At 40.5% G+C, this 23,628-nt stretch overlaps 1 protein-coding gene across 24 annotated transcripts in view; it reads left to right on the top strand.

The window, feature by feature from the left end:
* Nucleotides 1-23,628, top strand: part of LOC125763851 (voltage-dependent calcium channel type A subunit alpha-1) — an 82,295-nt gene that overhangs the window by 15,094 nt on the left and 43,573 nt on the right. For 20 of the 24 annotated variants that reach the window (XR_007418410.1, XM_049427448.1, XM_049427441.1 and 17 more), the window contains exons 2-3: nucleotides 13,719-13,798; nucleotides 18,187-18,398. Coding sequence is in view for 19 of the 24 variants with exons in the window: in XM_049427448.1 (XP_049283405.1) it covers nucleotides 18,187-18,398 (212 nt within the window). In the remaining 5 variants the exon portion in view is untranslated. Of the gene's footprint in view, nucleotides 1-13,718; nucleotides 13,799-18,186; nucleotides 18,399-19,035; nucleotides 19,252-19,395; nucleotides 21,281-23,628 lie in introns of those variants that run through there. The other 4 variants (XM_049427454.1, XM_049427456.1, XM_049427458.1 and 1 more) reach the window with 4 other exon arrangements.

Raw genomic sequence — 23,628 nt, forward strand, 5'->3', positions numbered from 1 at the left:
TAGCTTTTGACTACGATCGAGGGGTTTTCCAGTGTAACCATAGTGAGGTTGTTGCTGTCTGTTCTCTTTGACGCAAGTGGCTTTTCACGTCACCAGCGACAGGAGTGACGTTTTGCTGCTAATCGCTCGCGGTTAAGTGCAGAGAACGAACGTTAAAAAGGTGATGGAGATGGGATAAGGAAAGAAGGGGAAATAGGGAATAGGGATGATGAAGTTGATGTCGCAAGAAAACAACATTCTCAAGTTTACTGTTTGATGTGCCGAAAGCACACTTTGTCAGCAAACATGAAAGACTCCTGCATTAAAGACCTAGATGGATGTGATTATGACAACGGCAGGCATTTGGTGGGTTGGGCAGTGTAAAAACGCTTGTAATGAGCTACAATATATTATGTCAATTTTAGCAAGACATCACATTTTCGCATTTCATCCAACCTGCAAGTGAGCAAACACGGAAGCAACAGATGACCGAATGAGGTTCGTTTCGCTTTGCCAATTTGCAATGCGTGCTAGTGGATGCAATCAGTCCCACCGTTGAACCTAACTGGCCGAGATGACTGGTTGCGAGTGTTTGGGGGGAGGGCAATAAATGGAAACGGAAAATGTAATAAAATTGTAATTAAGCAAATCCCAGTCCAGGGCATCATCGTTTCAGCCGCACGAGGTTTTGCAGTCCGTGGAATACAACATTACGGGTTTAGGGGGTGGTCCGTTCACCGGTCAACGGTCGTGTTTATGAAATGAGAAAAGTTTATCCGCTTTTTAATCCCACTCTTCATGGCTTCATCGGGCAAAAAAGGGCGTAAGGTTTTCGGACGACCGTGATAATGATGAAGTGAACCCAATTTAAGGATAACAGTGTGTTTTGAGCTGAATGTAATGCTTTTGCTTCATACCCTTGTTTCGCTTGCATACGATGTACGTCAAGTGGTTTTGCAAGCGTAATAAGAGCGAAGCGCAATGGAAGTTTGTTAATGCGTAGCGACAGCAATTCAAATTGGGCATGGGATTAGGTTGGTTGTCTTAATTTCAGTTCCACTTCGGTTTCCGCAATTTTGTTGCAAGATGTAAAACAAACTAGTTGCGTGTAAAAATGAGTAACATATTGGAAAGCTAATAATTACCATCGTATAAATTGGAGGGTTTCCATCAAGCCACGAAACCCTGGCGGTACTTTGCAGTTCCTGTGTGGTTTCTGGTTAGCCCGCTAGAAGCATTATAATTGTTTGGTGGTTTATCAACAACCAACAAAATGGAAACATTCGCATCCACAGCCCACCGATAAATGGCTATTTCATGCACAAATCCATTTAGGATAGAAAAGGTGAAAAAGTATGCATGAAAATAGCATTTGAAGTCACAACCGCGAACCACATATAGCGATCGGTAGCACTCATAATCAACCATTGCACGAGCGAACAAATCCCACGTTTGATGGGTTCGGTTAGTTTGAGAGTAAGCAACAACTACAACAACAAAAAATCTCAATTGTGGCCACCCACTATCCATCCAATTTAATGTTATTAAATAAGTTGGAAATTCAATTTAATGTTGTCTCTTCCGGGTTGCGTTTCGCGCAGCACTACACAAGTGCACCGGGTTTCGGGATGTCCATAGTTTACACACGCCACTCCAGTTTTGCTATTTTAAGCACACCGCAGAAGGTAGAAGAATAGGCCAACACTACCATGTCCACCGCGCTTGTATCGTACTGGTTGGAAAAGTTTAATTTTTTCACCTTTCAACCTTTCCATCGCGAGTTCGTAAACGTATCTGGAAGGCATGAACCGATCAAATCGACCGTGACCAACGATTTGTTTGATGCTTCCACTGGTGTGTGCGTTCGTGAAGCAAAAAACACACTATCGCCATCGATAATTGAATTACTTTTCTATTATTTTGATTTCCATGTTGCTTCTCCAGCAAACTGCAAACGGTGCGGTTTAACGGCTGCACAATTCTCCGGCGCTGAAATGTGACTTGACCCGATGCCCGTATTTTATATTGCCCGTCGTGCACTTTCAACAGGCTTATCGCTATAAAATCAACATTTTTATTCAATTCCATTATTGCACTCGGTCTGATAGGGGAGGAGCATTAAATTGTCTTTCATTCTCGTGGCAACAATGCACTTAACCGTTGGCATCCTTTCTTTGTGATGTGGTAAACATGAGTTAGGTATTTCATCCGGTTCTGAAATGAAACCTCTCTCAAAGTCACTCCGATGCACTATGACGCTCATAGAAAAATATGCTTTCATTTGAATATCCGTCTTAAAAGCTGCTTCATCCATTTATTTGCTTTTGGTATTAGAACTGAGCTGGAGTAAACTTTTCTCAGATTGATGCTAGAGTTTTGTTTACGATCCAATTTTACCGTGTCTTCCCTAATACGCAAGGAGTTGTGAGATGAAAATTAATTATGAACAAATGTGCAGTCTGGCCGATGATTGCTTGCGATCCTTTGTTTGGTTAGGTGCACCAGTTTCATATGCTTATTAAAAATAAACAAATAGAATAAATCAAAATGTAAATAAGTCTTTATAACATATTTTATAGTTAGACTTGTGTATAACTTTAATGTATATTATGTTATTATGTAAAATTATGTTTTTGGTCTTGTTTCAAAAAATAAATGGTTTTGAGAATAATTTTGACGATTTTTAAAAATTTATTGGTGAAGAAATGAAGAATAAAATTTTGTAAATATTATTATTTTCCTTGAAGCTGATAAAAGCTCCATAAAGTGTGAGTGAAAGTAAATGTAAAGTAAATGAATTTAGAATCTTTTTTTAAATAAAGTTTAATGATTCCTTGGAAATCCATAGCAATTTCTGGACAGAAAAAAGTTAACAAATTGAAGAAAAATCGTAATTTTTAATTACATTTCTACCTTTTACATCACAGCGAATAAGTATGCCCTTCAAAGTTAATTCTCGTTGAGCCAAAAACCAAAAATTGCTTCCATCACCGGGGCAAAGCTTAATCATTCACCGAACTGCATCGCATTATCGCAAAACTTCTTGTCAAACAAACGACACCACTACCGGTGATTTTATCACACTACGTCGGTTATGATCAGCAGCATTTTCCGTTTGCATGTAGCACGATGTAAGTCGCAAACAAAATATGTGCAACTGTCACGAGCAATCTCGATTAACATTTCACCTTGCTGCCATGCCATGGTGCAGATAGTGAACCCGGCCCCAACGATAAGCGCTGGTTAAGTGATTGCATGTGGCATCGAGCAGAAATAATTTGTTGCCATTTTGCACGCCGCAATCAACCGGTTGCAGATGATGCGTGCTGGTAGACATTACGTTTGTTTTGTTTTCCAACTGAAATGAGTTATTTGTGAAGGAAATTGTAGCCTTTTTTAATTTAAAAGCGAAAAAAAGTGTAATTAAAAAGGAAAGCCACTGGCTATTATTTGTGGGGCCTGCATGCATTAACCATTGAGGCGGTGATTTGTGAGGTGAAGTGAATTAACTCAGCCGCAATTCCATGACCCCGAGCGTCAGGGAAAATGCAACCGGGCATGTGTAAAGGAATGGCACGACAAAAAAAGAAATATTCACCCTCACTGATGGTAACGTAATTAAACTATCGTTATCATCAGTACCCCCGCAGAGTGTCCCATCTGTCAAAGCTTTTCCCTTGTCTTTGTCATGGAAAAAGCAAACGACCATAAAGCCCACAGCCACTATTGAGTTGCAATGCGCTTAGCTACGATTGGCTACTTAGGAAACCCACAATCAGGTGAAGAAAATGCATCAAGACTACGCGAGAAAGAAAATGGAAAATCAATAATTTTAATAAACCTTTCCCGGCTCGTTGGCACCGACCGAAAAGCTCAAATGTTATCAGAAATGTTACGCGTTGGTATGTGAGCGAGCAAAACAAAACCGCCGCGAGCTGATAGAGTCAATAAATTAGGAAAACTTTCAGAAGAAATTGCTATTAAAAAGTTATCCAACTTTAACAGCCCCACACTGTAGCCGACTATGCCTGAAATTTCTCCCCCAAAACCCCGGTTGAATGATTTGTCAAAAGATGTCATCCTTACTGCGCCCGGTGAGGTTAATTTATCAAAAGATAATCGGGGGCCGCGCATTGGTGTGAGCTATGGGGTTTGCTTCTTCAACCAATCTACACACCCATGATCCCCGGGACAGGAATTGATTTGAGGTTTGACGATAAGCCTCAGATCGGTGAGGAACTTACGACGAAGGTGACAAAACACGAAAATCACATTTAGCCCGTCGATATGACAAGCTGGGATGGCTTTATGATGGGGCGATGGATATTTTTTCCTCCCATCCCTCCCGAACAAGTTCCCTACTAACCCTTAAGTATCGCTAAAGGGGTATATGGCAAAGGGGTGCTCAAGGGCACACAACACAGTGGCACGGAGGGGAACGATGGAACGGTTTTCGAAAGCGATAACGAAGGCTAATGGTGACAAAATGCTGATACCCGTTGAAACTCCCGATTTCCAGCTTCAGCGCTCGTTGTGTATCGTCGAAGTTGCCGAAGGTTCCATATAATATTTATTTGTCATCATAATCCGCAGCACTTTTCCAGCTCAGTGGGTGGCAAATGAACCACCTGTTCGCGTTCCTGAATGGTTGTACCTTCCCCGGTACGTGGGACAAGGTATGGCAACCTTCTTCTCTCTCTCTGTCTACCACGCTCGAGCTTAATATGGATGGCAAAATGGTGCCCCAAATTTTTCCTACTTGCTCCGCCATTGTTCGATCGTCCGACCTGGTGCCCAGGAAAAATTTGTACATAAAGAAGCCCTTTATGGAAGGAAGCGACTCTCCATGGTGGCGGTTGCTGCAAACCGTTGGCAGCTGGGTGCTGAAAATTAAGAAGCTTTGATTTATTCGTTCACTTATGTGCTGCACGATTTCTGCCTCTACATTTTGACTACCGTTGTTGCCTCGTACCGTAGCCTAGGGCAGGTTTCTCTTTTTTTTTGACAAATGATAGATAACAATTCACCGGGAAATGGGCATCCACGTGGAATGGTGCTGTGAATCGAGTCGTTGTGTTTTTCTTGCTTGAGTACCGCACAGGTGTGGACGGTTATGAAGCAATGAGCTATTATTTAAATGAAGCTTTGACAAAGTTTTTGAAGCGATGAAAGCGTATGCCAGACTTATAATAGGAGAGTTTATTAATCGAACAGAATTTATGAATTGAATATGATAAATTGTTATGAACGGTACAGTAAGTAAGGTAAATATAGAATCTTGTTTTTTACAATAACAAATCTGCTTTGATTATTTTCCGTTAAATGGATCTGATGGTCCATAGCTTAACTTAGCGATATTGCTTTAAATTAAAATCAAGTTTGAAGCTAGATGTATGTACTTTAGTATATTAACGCCGCAAGGTATGCAATATATTATCCTTTTGCAATATAGTAGCGCCCGTTGAAGTATTGAAGTATATATTGAAGGATTTGTGCTCCTACTCGAATCTTTGACTAGCTGTTTTGCTAAATGACCGTCATTCCTTAAAGAGTTTCTATGAAAAGATCTAGCAAAATTACTTCATTTCACTTGATCCGTTCAAGGCTCCAAGACGCTAAAACACACTTAAAAAATATTCTCGAAGGTATAATAGACTCCATTATCAACTGTCCTGATGCATAGTGTCCCGCAAAAGTACCTTCAAATCAGAATTTTAAGTTATGTTCAACTCAAAAAAAACTAAAAATAAAATTTTAAAAAAGGAATATACTGTAGCTACCTTTTCGTTGAAAACGCGCTCAATCCTGAAATAAATGGAAATGGAAATTAAAACAGATATAAACCCCCATCAAATCAGCTACTTTCAAACTGAAAAGTCGATATTTGTTTTAATACTTAGAAATTCATACTGCTTAGCGACATCTGTTGGAAAATGGCAGTACTGATTATTCAGTCGTTGTCCTTTCGCTTTACGCTATCAATTCGTCGAATAATATTTGAAATTTCTGTGACAGATTTTTGTGGTTAAATGTGCAATCTTCAATCCAGTAAATGGAGTGACAAGTTCGACATGTTAAAGCTGCCTGAAATAAAAAAGAAAAACTCAAAACTGTGTGGGTGTATTTCTAGTTGGATGTATGCTGTTTAGTCTTTTGAAAGACTAAACACTTCCCCTATGATTGCTCTACACACACACACACACACACACACACACACACCGAGAAAAAACGTGCTGAGTTCATCAAGCTATCACTCAGCGGGTGTCTATTTTGCGAAACAAATTGCACACACACATACACACGCCAGGGTTGCTTCCGGAGATTTTCACAAGCTTTTTTTTCACCCCCCGGCAAACAGGGGACCCATTGCAGGCAAACAGTTTCCGGAATTGATTCGTGCAGGCAGATTTGTCGTTCGTGTCGCGGTAAAAGGAAGGAGGTGAGAAAATGTAATCGCTTTAGTATCGTGCAGAGTGAAAACAGACGATTTTATTTTTTTGTTGCAACGAGCGAGCAAACGTTGTCCTCATACCATCCGTGGTCAGCTTGTTGGTGGAAAATCATTTGATCTATGCTTTTTGGTTGTTTGCTGTTCTTTTCCATTCCTTGAAACATGGGAAATCATTCAACATTTGGCTACAAACGAATGCTTTAATTAATGTGTGCCTTAAATCAGCGACAGCATTTTTGGTTTTTGGTACAGAAAAGCTGGAGCTACTTTCGTCAAGTAAAGCTGAGCTTAAGGTGTTTATTTAGTAAGCTAGGATAGCAGTACTATTTCCATGGATTTTCAAGAGTTCCTAAAGAAGCCTAAAGTTGAATGAAAAGTAAACCGAAAGTTGCATGAAATGATCAACTCCATCTTTACCCCTGTTGAATGTACGTAATGTGTGTTTTATTTATCGATTGTTTCAAACCCTTACGCAAACATTCACACAACCAACAAACAAAACAAAAGCGACGTAAAAGCTTTCCAATGGGATGACTCTAGTGCTTCTTCGGTTCACTGCGTACCACAAATTTTGGGCCAATTGCAAAACCCCTTTTCATCCTCTATGGCGCAATGTTTGTAGAAATCGACGTAACCTTGGGATGCGAATTTGAAATCACAGATCGGTTGTACCACCTTTTGATAGCCGAAATTGAATAAGTTTAATATGAAAAGTTTCCACTTGTTCGTTCTTCCTAAAGCCTTCCTTCTTGTCTCTCTTTGCTAACGGTACGGCAGAGCAAAGGTGGCTGAAGCATCAGATTAAATTGTTTTGGTTTTGGGTTTTTCGAGGAAAGATAAAATCAAAATTAAAGATAGTTCGTGAATATACTGTAAACAAGTAAAGGGCAAAATTTTATTCGCTAGTTGCTTCCGTATATTTAACGGCACAAGTGATTACGAAACGGTGCTTAACGAACCAGAATACAACCTCATCCTTGGGAGAAGTTGCATAGCAGTGTGGGGGGGGGGGGGGGAAGATTAAACAGCTGTTGTACAAAGCTAATTGAAAACTTGAAATGCAATTGGCATGATCTGTAGTCGATTTTTTCACGCTCTGTTTCCGTACTGCTTGCAGTATCGTACGCTTAGAGGTTTGGCATGCTAATGTAAAAGTTACACTAATTAAACCCATTTTACCATGCAGTCAAGTAAACAATTCGATTTCCTCGTACGGCGCTTGGTAGGATGCAGATCTCAGCTGAATGCAGCATAGTGTACGTGGCTGCGTCTGTTCGTACTTGTTAGCAGCATGGTTTGTGTAAAGGATTAAGAACTTTATCAGTTCCGTTCGGTACAGGATGCTGCACTGAAAGAGTAGAGAAACCGGTAGTAAAAAAAAAATAGAAAGTTCCCTTTCGATTGGAGTTTCGAATCAAACGTTTAATCCTTTTCCATTGGGCTAGCTTATGCTATCAGTGTTTCACACCTTCATCTGGACTGGACAGTGTGAACGACTTGAAGTTGTTTGGTGCAAACGAAAAGAGGCAAGTAATAGTGAAACATCGAAACAATTCGTAAAAGCTTTCAGCTTCATTCAGCAAATAATAGTCACGGCGAATGAAAACCTAATGCCTAAACAACAAGCAGTTACTATCGGAGGTTTTGCACACGCATGCTAAATGTAGTACACCTTCATCTGTACTCTTCTTCCAACTGCTGTCTCCTCTACGTCTGGCATGTGTGTGTGCGTGTATCGACTTGGTACCGGACGTGACGTGACTGCATTTCAATTTTGCAGTCCCATATATTGGACACCTGGAATTGGCAACCGTCACTCACCAAGCCATCCATTTTATCTGCTGTCAGAACGGTCACAATACGGTGTCTGTCTGGCTGAGTGGTGGCTTCGAAACGAACGTACGAGGATGGAGTTTTTGATTATTTCTTACAAAAGCGAACTGACAGAAGGCATTGGAAACGTACGTCCAGTGAACAGATCATCGGATTATGGTAATATGAATGCATTTACCTATTCAGTTGGCGTTTTTAGACTGCCGTTGCCGGATATCCTTTTGCTCATGGCCTGTAACCCATTTCGGGGGATATGAAGATGAAGTTAACATAATTACCTCGAACCTAAAGGGAAGACGATCCATTAGAGTATTCTTCCAGTGCATGGAATTTCCATTTTTCAATCGTTGCTAAGTAGTTCCCACTAAAAGCTACTATCAGCATGTAAGTCTACTTCTTGGTATGCTTTACTGAACCAACTTCGGTTCGGATTGGCCAAAAGCTAAATTAAATTTCAGCTCCCTCCAAACACGTTCCACAGTTTTATTCGATCTGTCATGCTTGTAATTAGTTCCGATATGCTTGCCAAGCGACCTAAACCATCCGGAGGGCAACAAGGATGACATCAGGTTGAAACTTTTGGTAAATGCTATTAACACTTGATTTCAGCTTCACGCCCTCCATCTCCACCCAGGAATAGTGTTTGGCCGGTACGAGCGGTTTGCATTTCAACCACCAAAAACATGATGGATCCTTGGTTCGCTCTACCGGAATGACTTATCACTTCCGTAACATTCTCCGTATCCGTCGTGAGATGAAAACAACCGTGTTGAGAGGGGATCGTTCCCATCGAGACGGAACGGATCCTAATTGAGTGCGGTAACAAATGGGGAATGTCGTCTTAAGATCCTGGACGTATTATACACTACACGCACACTAATTAAAATCCATCATGCCGTCGGCAAAGGGGACGGTTTGTCTCCGGATTCCGGTGAGTGTTGTCGTCTGTTCCACTTCCAGTTCACTGTCTGAGATAGAAGGTCTAGTGGAATGGAAAACTATTTCTCCACTTCGTACAGCCTATCGGAAGCTGAAGCACATCCGTGTTCTAGGAATTCTATTAGTCTTGCGTGGGAAATGGAAGAAGCTCAGATTGGCATAATTTATGTTTCATTGTGTGTCCATTTCTGGCTTTAGTTTGGTGTCTATTTCTAGGACTTTGGTGGCGCATGTACCTTTAGTCGCGCTTGTAGGAATACATTCATGCCTGAAAAAATGCTTTTAAATATACCGAAATGAATTCGCTTGCCTTTCTAGGGTAACGTATGAGTATTGTTATTTATCTTGGTTTTTGGGTTTTAGGCCGACTCCAGACGGCCGCGGCTTTCCTAATCAGAAATCTTATGGAAAATAACCGGAAGGAAAACATGTTTTTGAACTCGTAAAAAAGAAAAGATCCATCATTGGGAACTGTGAGGAACAAACCTTGTTGAACAAACCTTCTAATCATTGATACCTATCGCGAACCAAATTACTTCCCAGGTATCTTGTCGATAAACATATCGAGCAATATAATGACAGTTATGGCGAAATGATTTGGTATAACTGCAACTTATATTGCATATCTAACTTCATACTAATGGTGCTGCTTCATGACCCTGCGGATCTGCATGTTGGTTTCTTCACGGATGGTCATGCGTTCAAATCTTCATGAAAATAATCCAAATTGAGGATATGAATTTTCCTTAAATCCTCAACAAAGGATGAGGAAACCCGTCAGCCCGTCAGCTAGAAACAGAAATATGTAACTTTTTCTCATGCTATAAAACTGAATACCCACTAACACCTGTATTCCAATAAGGAAAAAATGTGTATCTCTTTGAACTCTGGTAGAAAAAAAGGCAAACATGAGAAATAGCAAATACGCTTCGGTTTTTTGTAAACCTCTTTAAATGAATAAAACAATAATAAATGGTGTAAAGTGACTCCATTCTGTCATTTCTCTTAGACATCTCACTAACGAACGTAGCCGTGATCGATGCCTCATGCCAATCGACTATCAATGGGTTGAACAGCGTCCAATGACGTTTTCCAACAGACCCTGTTCCCCATTCCGGGGGATGCCAAGCATAGTACGGCAAATGTACGACCGGAACGCCTCCGGGGCGACACATACCTTTCGTACCGGCACTAGCATGAAACGTCATCAATCGTTCTTGATGACATGTTTAAATCAATCCAAGAGGAAAATAATAATAATGTTGTTTGCATGCGGTAAACAGTAATTTATATCATTACTCACCATTAGTGGCGTGGGCCGTCTCCGGGTGCTTTTTGATAACGATTCTAGATCACATGGGAACATAATTGTGTGGCGATGCCAGTTGGGAGTTCTCAAACAAAAAAATCCAACGTACAGAACTTGAAATGGCCGTGGTGTTTTTGTGATTTGGGATTATTTATTTGGTGGTTAGAAAGCTATATTTGAATCCATTGATTTATGGATACTTTGGACTTACGTAGGTCAGCAAGATATTTTTACTTAAGTACTTTATACAAGAGATTTAATATTTATTCCTTCCCTCAAGAAGAATCTATTCTTTGCCCCTTAGCCAAAAATACCTTAACATTAGAACTACCGAGCGTTTGAAGCGTTTTTCATTCTTGGTTAATTTTTAAACAATTTCGAGGAGTTCAATTATATTTTATGATTTATTGGAGATCGTACTATAGAATGTGTATGTAAAATTCATGTTTCAACTACCGTAGGATTGTTTAACCTTAAAAAATAATGTGATTAAAATGAAGTGTACCAGTCAAAATGACTGGTCCGGTAGTTCTAGTGTTAAAATATATTCTGAGATGAATAAAGTGCATTTTAAGATGGTTCGAAGCCAGATAATTCTATTAAATTACAAGTAAAACATATTTACTAATATAACGATGTTAGAACATTGTTATCGAGTTGATGTAGTAGAAGAAAAGAAGAATGTTCAAGCTCAAGGCATTAGTACGATTAAATGCGCTTAGTAGAACTCATTTTGTTGATTCTATTTACCTTTATTTACGCGTAACAAACACAACTGCTCGCTTCAAACAACAAATCAAACCCTTATCACATCCACCATTATATTAAATTACATTCTTTGTGATATAAATGATTGAGATACAAAATATCTCAATGAAGATTCCTTCGTACTCAAAGAGTTGCTACTCCGAGCCTGTATGTGTGTTTTATGTCACATTTTATGTACTATATTGGACGGAAATTAATCGCTAAGCTTAGAAACCTGGCACGAAACCGTTCGATGGGCAAACGTGCCCGGAAGGCACAACGAACGCACCAGAATGGATGATGAATTTTGTATAATCTTTCGGAAAGACACATCCACCGGCCAGCATCATTCTCGTAGTCTATGGTCCCTTGCGTTCGGTCGCCTATGGAAGGGTTTGCGCGTGGTTGATCGGTATTCTGCCGCGCTGATTGTGTATCACTTTTGTTCACTTCCTGGACATTGAATCAGGAAAAGACGTGCAAGAAGGACGAAATTGAACCCTTTTTTTTGGGGGCAGGATTTTGGTAAAAGTAGTCGGTTGAAGTGGTATGTTTGTAAAACGGAAAAGTGGTCAATCGATTTCGTGTTCGGCAAGATAAAATGTGCTGCGTTCACTGTGCTTTTAATTCTTTACTAATTGAATTTGCAAATGGTTCGGATGGGATGGGGTCTGGTGGTGTTTGAACTGAAAGTATAGTACGGCAATATAATGTTAAGGTAGTAGTTCCCTTAGGCAAATAAGAAACGAAATGTTGGGAAATTATTCGTTATTTGTAATGGAATAATTATTCTAAAGCTGAAATGAATTATACCATTGCTGCGAGATAAATTTTTACACACCAACATGGTAGACTTTTCTTATCATTTGCACGCAGTGTGATTTGTTGTGGTTGCCACAACACAAAACCACTTCCAGCATACACTTATGGCAACACAGTCAGCATAGACAAATTAGCCGGATTTTCGCTGCGGTTGCTTGCATGTATGAACTGCCAATAGAAAGCCAACAAACAAATGCAAATATAATAGTGCCCTCGAGTGCCCTAGCTTGCAATGTTCCGGCATATTGCACTTTTGTTGCTGTGCCCTGTAACAAACCCTCAAAACCACTAACCACCACAACCAGCGCACACTTCAGTGAGTTTTTGAATTTTCCCTACCTACAGTGTCCAGGCAACAGCAGGGTTTGCCTGTTGCTGGTGATGCGTCCACTACGGTGCGTTGGTTGTAATTTGCTACCCGGGTTGGTGTTTCGTCTATAACATTTCAATTACACCGTAATAAAGTTCCACACTGGTTCCTTCCGCACCGTTACCGTGCTTAATATCTCGCTCTCTCCCTGGGATGGGTGATATAAACGTACCAACCCAACCTGGGAGATACGACGTATCCTCTCAGCTCGCTACGTGTGCATCCGAGAGCAATAATTGCAGCTGCAACACGTAGTTGAAGCTGGTATAGCATAGCAACCGGTTACGGTATGCTGCAATATCCTTGTTGGGGAAGGCTTTTCCATTTTCACTGCAACACAACAGCAGCAGGATTCGATATGTGACACCAACGGGTTTAGTTACTTTGTGTTTTCTGCTATCATTTTAACTGAGCTATGTTCTCGGTTACAGACTTGGCCAGAAAAAACGGAAAGATGTACTTACATGCATATGCAGTAGCAGAATTCCCTTTTATGGTTGTTCACTTGTACTATACCATTTGATTTAATAACCATAAACAATTTCTAGATTTGAAAGTAATCAAGCATCTGCTCATTAGCTGTTCTTCTAGTTTTTTTTGTATACTAAATTATCAGATGGATAAAAAAATTATCAAAATGGATACAGACTGTGCTGTAGAAAATAAGATTTAGAGACAAATAATGGAAAGAACAATCAAAATTATTTTTTATTTAGTTTTAGTATAGACTTTCACCTCGAAATGCCTGTAGAAAAGAATGTAGTTTTTTTATAATATACTTCAATAAAAATTCGAACCTGAACCCAAAAGAGAATCATCAACAATTGAAAAAAAAACTCTTTCAGTTTTAAATATTTCAGTCAGTTCAGTCTCACCAGGTAGCGAGCCATACACGACTTAAAGAGTCTTTTTCCCCCTTAGTCTGGATGCGTTTGTCGCGGTTATGTGACGAGACAGATCGGTAAATGGTGTCTTATTGTTTGGGTTTCTACAGAACGCGAACAATTGCGCACGGTAGAAACGGAACTCTTTTTTTCCATAGCAATAAGCACAAAGAATGCAGGATTTAATGAAGAAATTTTACTGCACACTGGACAAGATATATTTTTGTACTGAATTTTTAAAACATTGAAACTGTAGATTTATTTATGAAAAGAATAATTGCTTTTGCTACCGTACTGTCATCATTCTGTATATGCCGATCATTGCTTGTGCTACGCTTTACAAACCGTACATTAATCCTTGTTACGTGACGTTTTCCTTTTCAGCCTGAAATGATGTTCGACTACCAAGGGATCAGTTGACACTGTTTGAGCAACTTACGAAGCACGCACGGCACTAGCTAAAGGTGAGTATTGCACGCCTAGTGTTTTGCGTGTTTTTTTCTCCCTCTTTCTTTCTCTTCTTTACTCTCCCCCACCCCTTCCTCCCATTATCCACAGTACTTATCCCAGCCGGATGGCCGGCCCGGTTCTGAGTGTCCTAAAAATGTGCCCATGGCTAGATCGTCCTGTCAGCGGTTTTACCGGCATGTGTCCCCGAGCTCGTTTATTTTAACTCCCCAGACCATAGACAATTGAATTCCTACACCCGTTGGGTTCGTTTGAGGACAGGTTTCGGTCCGTGTTTTTTTTTTGGCATTCTACGTCTGATGCTTGTTAAATTATACATGGAGTAGATTAACGAAGGAATGACACTTGTGGGAAAGTGTAGCAAAGCGAAAACAAAACTTCTTACAAAGCAATAAAAACAACCACCAACCAGCACACACATCAACCTCGCAAGACCCGACTCGGGTGATACGCAATGCAATGTGACAACATCAAACAGCGATAACTATTGCCGAACGACAACAACAACGCGTTGTGAGTGATTTTCAAAGAAATGGTGCAAAAACTTTCCTGCGCTTTTAATTGACATTTGTACCGTTGTGAACCGTAGTTCTACATTTTTTTCGTGTTCTATTTTCGCTATATGTCACACTGTTCTGATAGCTGATTTCTGAATATTTAATATCATTGCAGCTACGAAACGCTACTGCTTGTTACGTACGTTATGCTGATGATGATGATGGGAAAGTTTTTTGAGTGCAACTGCATATCAAGAATACGTACCTTGTGTACTTCGGTTCGGTTGTGCAGTTGTAAGTTCGAGAACTTTTCCGGCGTACACAGCATTTCCATCGTTTTGCAAGTGTTGCCCCATTCCCTGTTTCCCGAGGGGTTCTCTCGCTCGGCAAAAGTGCATTTCATCGTGGCATTATGTAAAAAAAAGAACTCACACACACCACGTTGCTAACCATAAACACCTGTCATTCACCGTCGTCCAGACGGGAAACGTCTCGCGGGCATCCATGCGGAACCGGATGAATATTAGTTAGGGAAAAGTGGAGCGTATTGAAACTGTTTTCAACGTTAGAGAGCATTTAAAAAAAAGGCATTGCTACTCTTGCAAGCACCATTCCGAGTGTAAGAAGTAGTTGCAAATGTGAAGGCGGGTAGTGTTCATGAGTGCATGTGTTTAAATTTCAATCTTCTCCTTTAATAGAAGGTATTCTTTTGATGCTTATCCACGTTTTTTCCCTGTTCTCGTCAACCGTATGCAAAATTGCAAATTTTAGAAGCAAGTGATAAGACTGTTTTTCTATTATCCTTTGCTTGGTTAACGTTGTGTTGGTTAGGACGTTGAGAAGTCGTTAGCAGAAATGTATCAATTATTTTTTCTACGAAGAATTAAATTTTTTTCAAGTCTTGCAATAGCCCATCGGTTTTGTAGCTACACACTACATTGGGGAGAATATTGGAACTATGAATATTTGATGCAACTCCATTATTGATCGTCGTGACAACTTGTCAAAGAAAATAAGTTTGTAGTGTCACAGCTACGTTTGAGGATGTCCTATGGAGTTAATATCAGAAATCCATGCCTCATAACAGGTTTGAAGTTTCTCTTTGCCAATGAGAATCCTTTTTTTCTGCCTACACAATATATTCTACTTTATCTGAAATTTCCAGGTGTTTGGCATTATTTTTAATATTGCCACAGATAGTAGTACCTTCTTGGTACAGTGAATTATTTGAGTATTTTTATATGAAATGCGATTTCGAAGATTAAACACTAATCAGTATCAGTCAAATGTTTGATTCTTCGAAGATCTTGCATACTGGAGAACAAGAAGAAAGAACAAGAAAGAATATGATAAAAAGTGTATCTCATATATGTATGTATATATTTTCAATACTTTTCGCTTGGGTAATCAAGTATACATTCAGCGCAAGGAAATTAATATCAAATCAATAAGCAAAATCCGCAAATATGTTATAGATTGAATAGAAATCGTTTTCATTCTTCTGCAATTGAAATTTCATGTACTTTTTGTAAAAGATGTTGTTAACATAAATAGTTCATAGCCTCTCCTAAGGCTATAGCTTTGGCTTTTTTTTTTGGAAATTTAGTAAACTTTATAAACTAATGTATTTTGATGCAAATTTGTTCAAATACGTTCCTTTCCACTCAAATAATGATTTAAATAAAAAAAAGATTAAAAAATAACAAAAAAATAAAAACAATTAAGGCTTTAGCATTATTTTTTTGAAAATTTAGCAAAATTTATAAATTAATTCATTGTAATGCAAAATTTGTTGACATAAGTTTATTTTCACTCAAATATACCTTTAAATAAAAAAAGAATAAAAAATAATAAAAAAATAAAAAAAATCTATAAATTTGAAAATCTCTTAAGGCTATAGCCTTAGCTTTTTGTTTGGAAAATTTAGCAAATGTTATAAAGTGAAATATTTTATTGCAAATTTGTTGAAATACGTTTCTTTTTACTCAAAAAAGATAAGCTTAAAAAATAAAAAAATAAAAAATGATATGCTGCAATGTTGCTTTGTGAAAAATAAAAAAATAGTCCATTTGATAGTACAATTCTGGTACAGCAATAGCACAAGCAGCAAACATTACCCAACTACAACATCTGCTCTGCATTCCACTTCAAATTCCATTCAATTGATTTCCAATGATGCTTACCTTCATCGAAATTCCGCAGGCGTGCTTCTCACGTAATTCTCGTTTCACCCAGTCGATATCTTTATTCACACCGAATCCTTACCGAAATTCACCCAAGAAACGTTCGAATCTGAAACGCTCAAACAAAGCGAGGTGGCAAAAATAGCATCAAACTGCATTGAAAGCAAATCGTAACCGTGGGTTGCTATTCGCAATGCAGCCAACGTTTGGCGACGCTCATCGATTACCATTTTTACGACTGTACGAGACGTTACAGTGAATGTTGGCACATTACGCTTCCGTTCGTTGTGGTGCATTAGCAAACCGGGGCCACGAAAACGGTTTCGGTACGGTTTTGTGCGGTGGCGTCGTAAAACTTTCCCATTACCGACAATTAGTGTTACATCCGGGAGTTTTTAGTGGTGCGGGCAGAGTTATAACGTTTGGGCGAGGAAATCTTTCGAACCACTGTACACAGAATGGTGCTTGTGTGCACCGAGAAAAGTATATAAAATCCAAAGAAAATGCACCCGTTGATAGATTTATGAAGCGTTGCTGACGGGCACACGGGTGGTATCAGCAGCCATCCAACAGGTTTCCTGTCCTTATTGGATCAATTTTTTCTGCACTTCTTTTCGTCTAGCGCCCTCGATTCCTCGTTGTTTTTCCTCGCGTGTGTTTTCCATTTCCGAAGCGCATAATGTGTTTGCTTCGGATGGCGCACAGGAAGTGGAAACGATGCGGAAATAGTACTAAAAAAAAGTATATCGCTGCCGGTGACTGATAGCGAAGAATAGCTGAACATGGACTCAATGGAAACACGGAACACGATGCAATGGTAGGAGGGTTACATGGACTATTTTTCACGCCGAAAGAAAATTCTCTCTTCAGCTTTCCTTCTACTTATTAGAGGAACCACCTTACTGTGTACAGACGATGGCCGACAGGTAGTTTTTTTTGTTCGTTACCATCCTAACGGACGTACTCACTGAAAGCATGCTTATACCATTTCTTTGCACCAGAACCGGCAGGAAAAATCTAAAGGTAGTTGTTTCGCTTTCTTCTGCACGGTGCGACACAGTCCGCGTCGTAGATGAAAAATGCTGCAAGGGATCAACCGGCTTTTAGGTTCGCATCTTCCATATTGGCGCACGGTTCTTGGTACGGCTGGCAAGATGTTACACTTCTGTGCGCTGTTTTCAGTGTGCTTCGTTTCCCTACCAACGCTCAATAGCATCCTTTGGCCGTGTCGTGTACTTATTGAAAGTTCATCGCTCCATTCTTGCACCATTTTCCTTTGGAGACGCCACAGCCATCAACGCGTCCATAGAAAAGGGGGCTGAAAATTTTGCAATGGCTCTTTTATTCTACCACCTGCATTAGAATGTATGCAACAGAATCAGCACCATCACCAGAGGCAGCAGCGTGAACGATCGTTGCAATTTCTGCAACCTCATTAAAACAACGAAACGCTTCTTAAGCTTAAATGCATCAGCGGTGTGTATGTCGCCATTGCAAACTCAATTAATTACAATGACACTGGTTGAAGGTGTACGAGCTTTCGGTAAGAAAGATCGTGCAGGTTTAATGTTTTGTGTACCGATTGCTTTGTTTTGAACCTGTTTTACTTTTAACGTTGTTTTGATTTTTTGTTTTTCTTTTATTTTAATTAACTATTTTACAAGAGACTGTACAACAAATGCTTTTTTTTCCTGTAATCCACAGATGATTGGAAGTGTAGGAGGTCGACATATGTCGACACGGCGACGGGGCTCATCCCCGATGGTGCGCCTAGGGAACAATCTTAACCTGCAGCTGGAACCTCCCGATGGTCTCAATACACCGCGGGTGTCACCGAGGCGAAGGCGAGCAGTGACCACCAGTGACCATAAAAGCTGTGCATTAATTCAAACAAGACTGAAACTAGGGGACATCATGTAAGTATTATGGCAAGATAAACTGCAACCATAACATAATTGTGAAAGCTTTCCAAGTGTTTCGAAATGGTCCCACTGTATGAAAACCAAATCACCAAGCTTTCGATGAAATATTTCATCCAGCTCAACTGTTCATATTATTTTATTATCAGAGTTATAAGCGATTTGAAATATTTCATTTGAAAAACAAATACTTTTACATAAAAAAAATTTTTCAAAAACTTTATTACAATTCGAATTATATATTTAAAAACATCCACATGAAATAATTCAATGGAGGCGCCTGGTGCCTCAAAGCTTTGAAGCATTTCATGGAGACGCCTAATGTTTCACCGCTTGGACGTACTCACTGACATCGAGTCACTCACTTTACGAATGAGTTCCCACTGTTTACAAACTAGACATAACCCACCTCCCACCGACGTCGCTTCATTTGTGTATACAATTCCGTGGTTTGACAGCTAGCGTTTACAACAGCCGGTTGAATTTTTCCGCAACGCCCGCCATGCTATCGTCATGACCCAAACAAAAACCCGTCGGCTCATAATCAGTGCTGCACGTGCTATCGGTACAGTGGTGTGCGTGTGTAAGAGATGAACCATTAAATTTGTGTGTTTTAGTGTGCTTTTCCAAACGAAATGAACCATCGTTCAGTGTGGTTGTGTGTGTGCGGGAAAAAGGTGATTCGGGTGAAAAAATTATTCCTACCGAAACGGCCAGTCCGTTCATTCGATTTCCAGAAGCCAAGCCGTTCGAACGTGTTTGAGCTCGCGTGTGCCATTGAAAAAAAAGTCAAAAAAGAAAAAAAAATCCAACTTCAAAAGAATAAAAGGAGTTTAATCAAGCTCAAAAGGTTGGAATAGTGAAGAATGTGTAGCAATTGTAGCAATTGTTCTTACAGCGGAGTGCAGTGAAGTGAAATGCAAAAAAAAAACATCAAAGTGAAAGATACACGTGAAGGAAAATTTTACCCACTTGCGTTACGTTGCAGGTGGAAAAATCTTACCCAACGTGTCCACAATGTGGAAGCAAATGGGGGGTTGTGAAATGTAGCGTTTTTGTGCAACGTGTGACCACGGCTGGTTGCATCGTCAGCAGGAAAAGTGAAAGATGATAGAACCCAATAGCGCCCCACCCACCCACCATGATTTTCATTATCGCCATTTGCATCCGTCACCATATCAGCCATGATAACTCCCATTCTCAGCAAAAGTGCAAGGGAAAGCCACATCAGAGGGCTGAGTGCGCGTAGTTTCTGTAAAATTTAATTACCTTAATTTGATTTGAGTGATTGAAGCACTCCATTCCCATCGGTTAATGGTTCGGTGCAGATGCAATTTACATAAATAACTCAATTGAAGTGTGAAAGCTTTTTTTTCTCTTGCTGTTGCATTCGTGAAAGGGCAGGGTAACAGAGTGCGTTAACAAAGGAAGAAAATCATCGGATATAAACCAACACCTTTATTGGTGGCATTTCGTGTGCACACTCTCTAATTAATATTAAAACCCCACAGCACAGATCGCCCATTTTCAACATTTTCCATACAAAAAAAAAGAAAGAAAAAAGAACAACCCACAATGTCCCATATTTTTTCCCTTGCACCATCAAATGAATTCCTCGTTTTTTTTGTTGCTCCCATGTAACAGTGTGTGGCACAGCAGTGTGGTTGAACAAAAAGCGAAAATCGGGTGGCATTGAGTAAGCGGGCAAGGCCTACTCCCTCACATCATAAGCTCCCTTTTACTGTGTACGTTCTATCCCTTTTATCAGCGGAAATGGAGCAACCACCGATGGGCCCTGAGCTCGCGTAACCTGGCCCTTGTGCGGGCGCGAGCGGGAGAGAAGTGCGCTGTTTGTGAGAAGAAGGAAAATTGTGAGCACGGCGCGCGCGTGTGTGTGTGTGCGAGCTCGACAACAAAAACGGTTCGCTTCGTCAAAAGAAAAGTTGCCTACCGAAGGGTGGAAAACAACGCAACCATAGTCAGTCCACCAAGTTCCCTGTTGTGTCTCGGTGCACCACCGTGTGCCTGTGTGGGTTGCGTGGGTGTGTTTGTGTGCGCTGGTGAGGCTTTTTGATGCTTGGTCGTCGTCATCGGTACCGCACAGCCAGCACATTTTGACGTACGAGTCTGATAACGTAAAATGAAAATAGCGAGAGAGAGAGAGAGAGAGAGAGAGCGAGGGAGAGAGAGAGAATGAGATGGAAATGTGAAGCTTTACATGTGTGTTTGTGCATGTATGTGTGTGTGCGCGGAGAGTAGAAGTGTACATGGTGTGGGCAAACGCAGCACGTGAGATAGGCAGAGAGAAAGCTAGTGTGAAAAGAGTGTTTTCCCTTCACCGAGCGCCATCTGGTGCCGTTTGCGTCAAGCGTCGCATCAGCGAAGTGTTTTTTGTTGTTGTTGTTGTTGCTGTTGTTGCCTCGACTCTGGAGCACTAAATCGAAGCAATTGTGTTTGTTCTTTCCTTTCATTTTCATGTGCATAAACAACCAGAACAGGCTCTTAAAAATCATTCCACAGTGGAAGAAAGTGTGCACACTGCGATACCGCAGGAAGTAGTGAGTGTTTAAGGTGTGCGGAAGTGAATCGGTTCCTAGGAAAAAGGCGTACAGCTGCTGCAGCGGAAACAAAGAAATAGCACCTCCCGGTTTTCTTTGGGGCTCAACACATCCAGTCCCTCTCCCTCCCTTCTCGAGTACAACCCCATCTGTCTAGTGTTCCTTCAGCCGTGTTCCAGTCAGCGTGCCAGAAGCTGTTTGTGAGATATACGCTAGCTAAAATCCGGAGCTGCACAAATGTATCACGTCGGTGGCTCGGTGTAACCCAATATGGCCCTGCGGTCGTCCAACGCTGGTACTGCACATTGGGAAAAACTGACGGTGGGTGTTTTTTGCCAAAGGGTGTACGATGTCGATCCTACCCCCGCCCCGGTGTGGGAAGGCAAACGTTAATCAAGCATATTTCAAAAGAAAGTACCCCAGGTTTAATATATCACCCTCAAGCAGTTCCAAGCCGTTGTCCTTCGGCGAAACACCGTTCACACTTTTCTTGTACGTCGCCATGCAAATGAAGCTCCCCTTATTGCATTGAGCCGGTCGGGTAGCAGCGGGAATGGAATCCGGAAAAACGGAGGGTTAGGGTGGGGACAAGAATAGGCAAGAAAATCAATGCATTCGTTCTATTTATCGTAACCTGTTTGTCACCTTGTCGTGGAGGTTTCGGAGCACCCACCTTTCGGCCTCCACGTCAACAATGTCAATGGTTCGAATGGAGGCGTTAAGGAGTTGGTTGCTCCATTCAGCATGGCTATAGGTTAGTGTAAGGCAACAACAATGAAGGACAGCGAGTTAGAGTAATCATTACCGTGAGCAGGACGTTTGGAATTTATTTCTATACACACGTATTACACGCTTAAACTGTACATTGCTGTCGATAACATCTTCCCACAGCAACTGGAGCACAGTTCACAGAAACCTCATTGCACAAAACCATAGCAAAGCGCAAGCACAAAAAAAAACATTCCTGATCGATTAAAAACACGTTCAATTTAACTTTTACAAGCGTCTATAATTAACCAACCGCCCGGGCTTGTGGTTGAGTCCGCTTTGATCTGGTTCATTGAAGCATGTGCTACGAATTTGGCAACTTTTCCACGGCAGCTAGCAATGCGAAAGCTAGCGCCAGATGTTTTCCTTTGTTCTTTAATGTTTCTCCCATCACACTCTGAATGAACGGACAGGATTGAGATAAAAGCGCGAAAAACATACGTGTATGATGGGTGTTTTAGAGTACATGGTTTCACCGATGTACTGATACTACGCTGTAGTCTATTGAAGAGTCTAGAGAGATCCAACATGAGCTTTAGAAGTAGGAAAATATTTGGCAATGACGAGATGCTGATATTGGGCTGAAAGTTTCAGGAAAAATAATTTCTCATTTAGAACGATTTCTCATTTTCATTGAATTTTGCTTTGGAAAACGCCTAAAAGTATGCATTTCGAAAAGCAAACTGCTGTTTTTAAACAAATGGAACTAATTGAATGGAAAATTCAAGCTAAATTACTCTATTGAAAGTGATATTTATACGTTACGCTCTGCATGTAACTTCTGGGAAAGGTTAAGCATCTTTCTGCAGAAGCTGTAATTAAACATAATTATAATATCTTCCCCAAAGCTTGTTTGACCTACTTTTGAGCTAGCGTTTATTTTTCACAAAAAAACAGAAAATGGGTCATATTGTTTCATCTTCAACACCGTCACATTATTAAAGGAAACACAAATGGAGTATTCAAACCAAAAAAAAAAAATCATTCCATTTTGCTAACGCACAGTTACATGATGATCGTTTTCACAGCATTTGGCACACGAAAAGGTCAAATGGTTGCGTTTCCCTTTGGTGGCAGAACACATTTGGTATCGACTTAGCCAGTCCGTTTACCCGCTATCGCCATCACCTCTTTCAATCGAGTGGAAAGTGGACCCTTTTGAGTTGCAAATTTTTGCTATACTTACGGCACTAGGCTAAAGCTTGAAAAAAAAACCCATTTCAAAGCAGCTTTCCAATTCACTGTCATTGTCAGAAAAACAGTCAATCATGCATCATGAGGGTTTAGCAAAGGACTCCTTCCAAAAGCCGTTTAGGGGTTGTGGCAAAAGAATCAAAGTCGTTTTCCCCACCCCTGCCATAACTGGGGGTACTACACATGATTCTCAACATGCAAAAAAAAGCAAACATGAAAAAGAAAAGCCAAGAAGCGTTCTGCTAAACATTTCTCCGGACAGCTTTCGCTTACGAATGACCTTCAAGGGATAGGAGTGTTTCTGCTGTTCTTGTGCTAAACTACTTCACAAATAATGGAAGGACGGAAGTGGTGTAAAAACGGTAAAAACACACACCATAACTCATCCAGCTTCCAGTACCGAATCAATAGATATACCTCACGAGTGGGGCAAGCCTTCCGGTGTGGCCCGTTATTCGTAACATTGTTAGAGCACGTTCAAGGACGCGCTCTATTGATCTTGGTCGCATTTTCCTGATGTCCCACGTAGTCTAGAGCGGTCGCGTAGAGTGTAGCCTGAACGCTAATGAACAGCGTAACCGGTATCTTTCAATCAAAACGTGAAATCAAGGATACACGCTTCGGAAGCTTTCAACGTTTTTTTTTCTTCTTTGTTTTTGTGTGTAAAACATTCCTACCACACACGTACACGTCTTATGTAATTTTTG

The sequence above is a fragment of the Anopheles funestus genome, chromosome 2RL (genome assembly GCF_943734845.2).
Source record: "Anopheles funestus chromosome 2RL, idAnoFuneDA-416_04, whole genome shotgun sequence".
Classification (NCBI taxonomy): Eukaryota; Metazoa; Arthropoda; class Insecta; order Diptera; family Culicidae; genus Anopheles; species Anopheles funestus.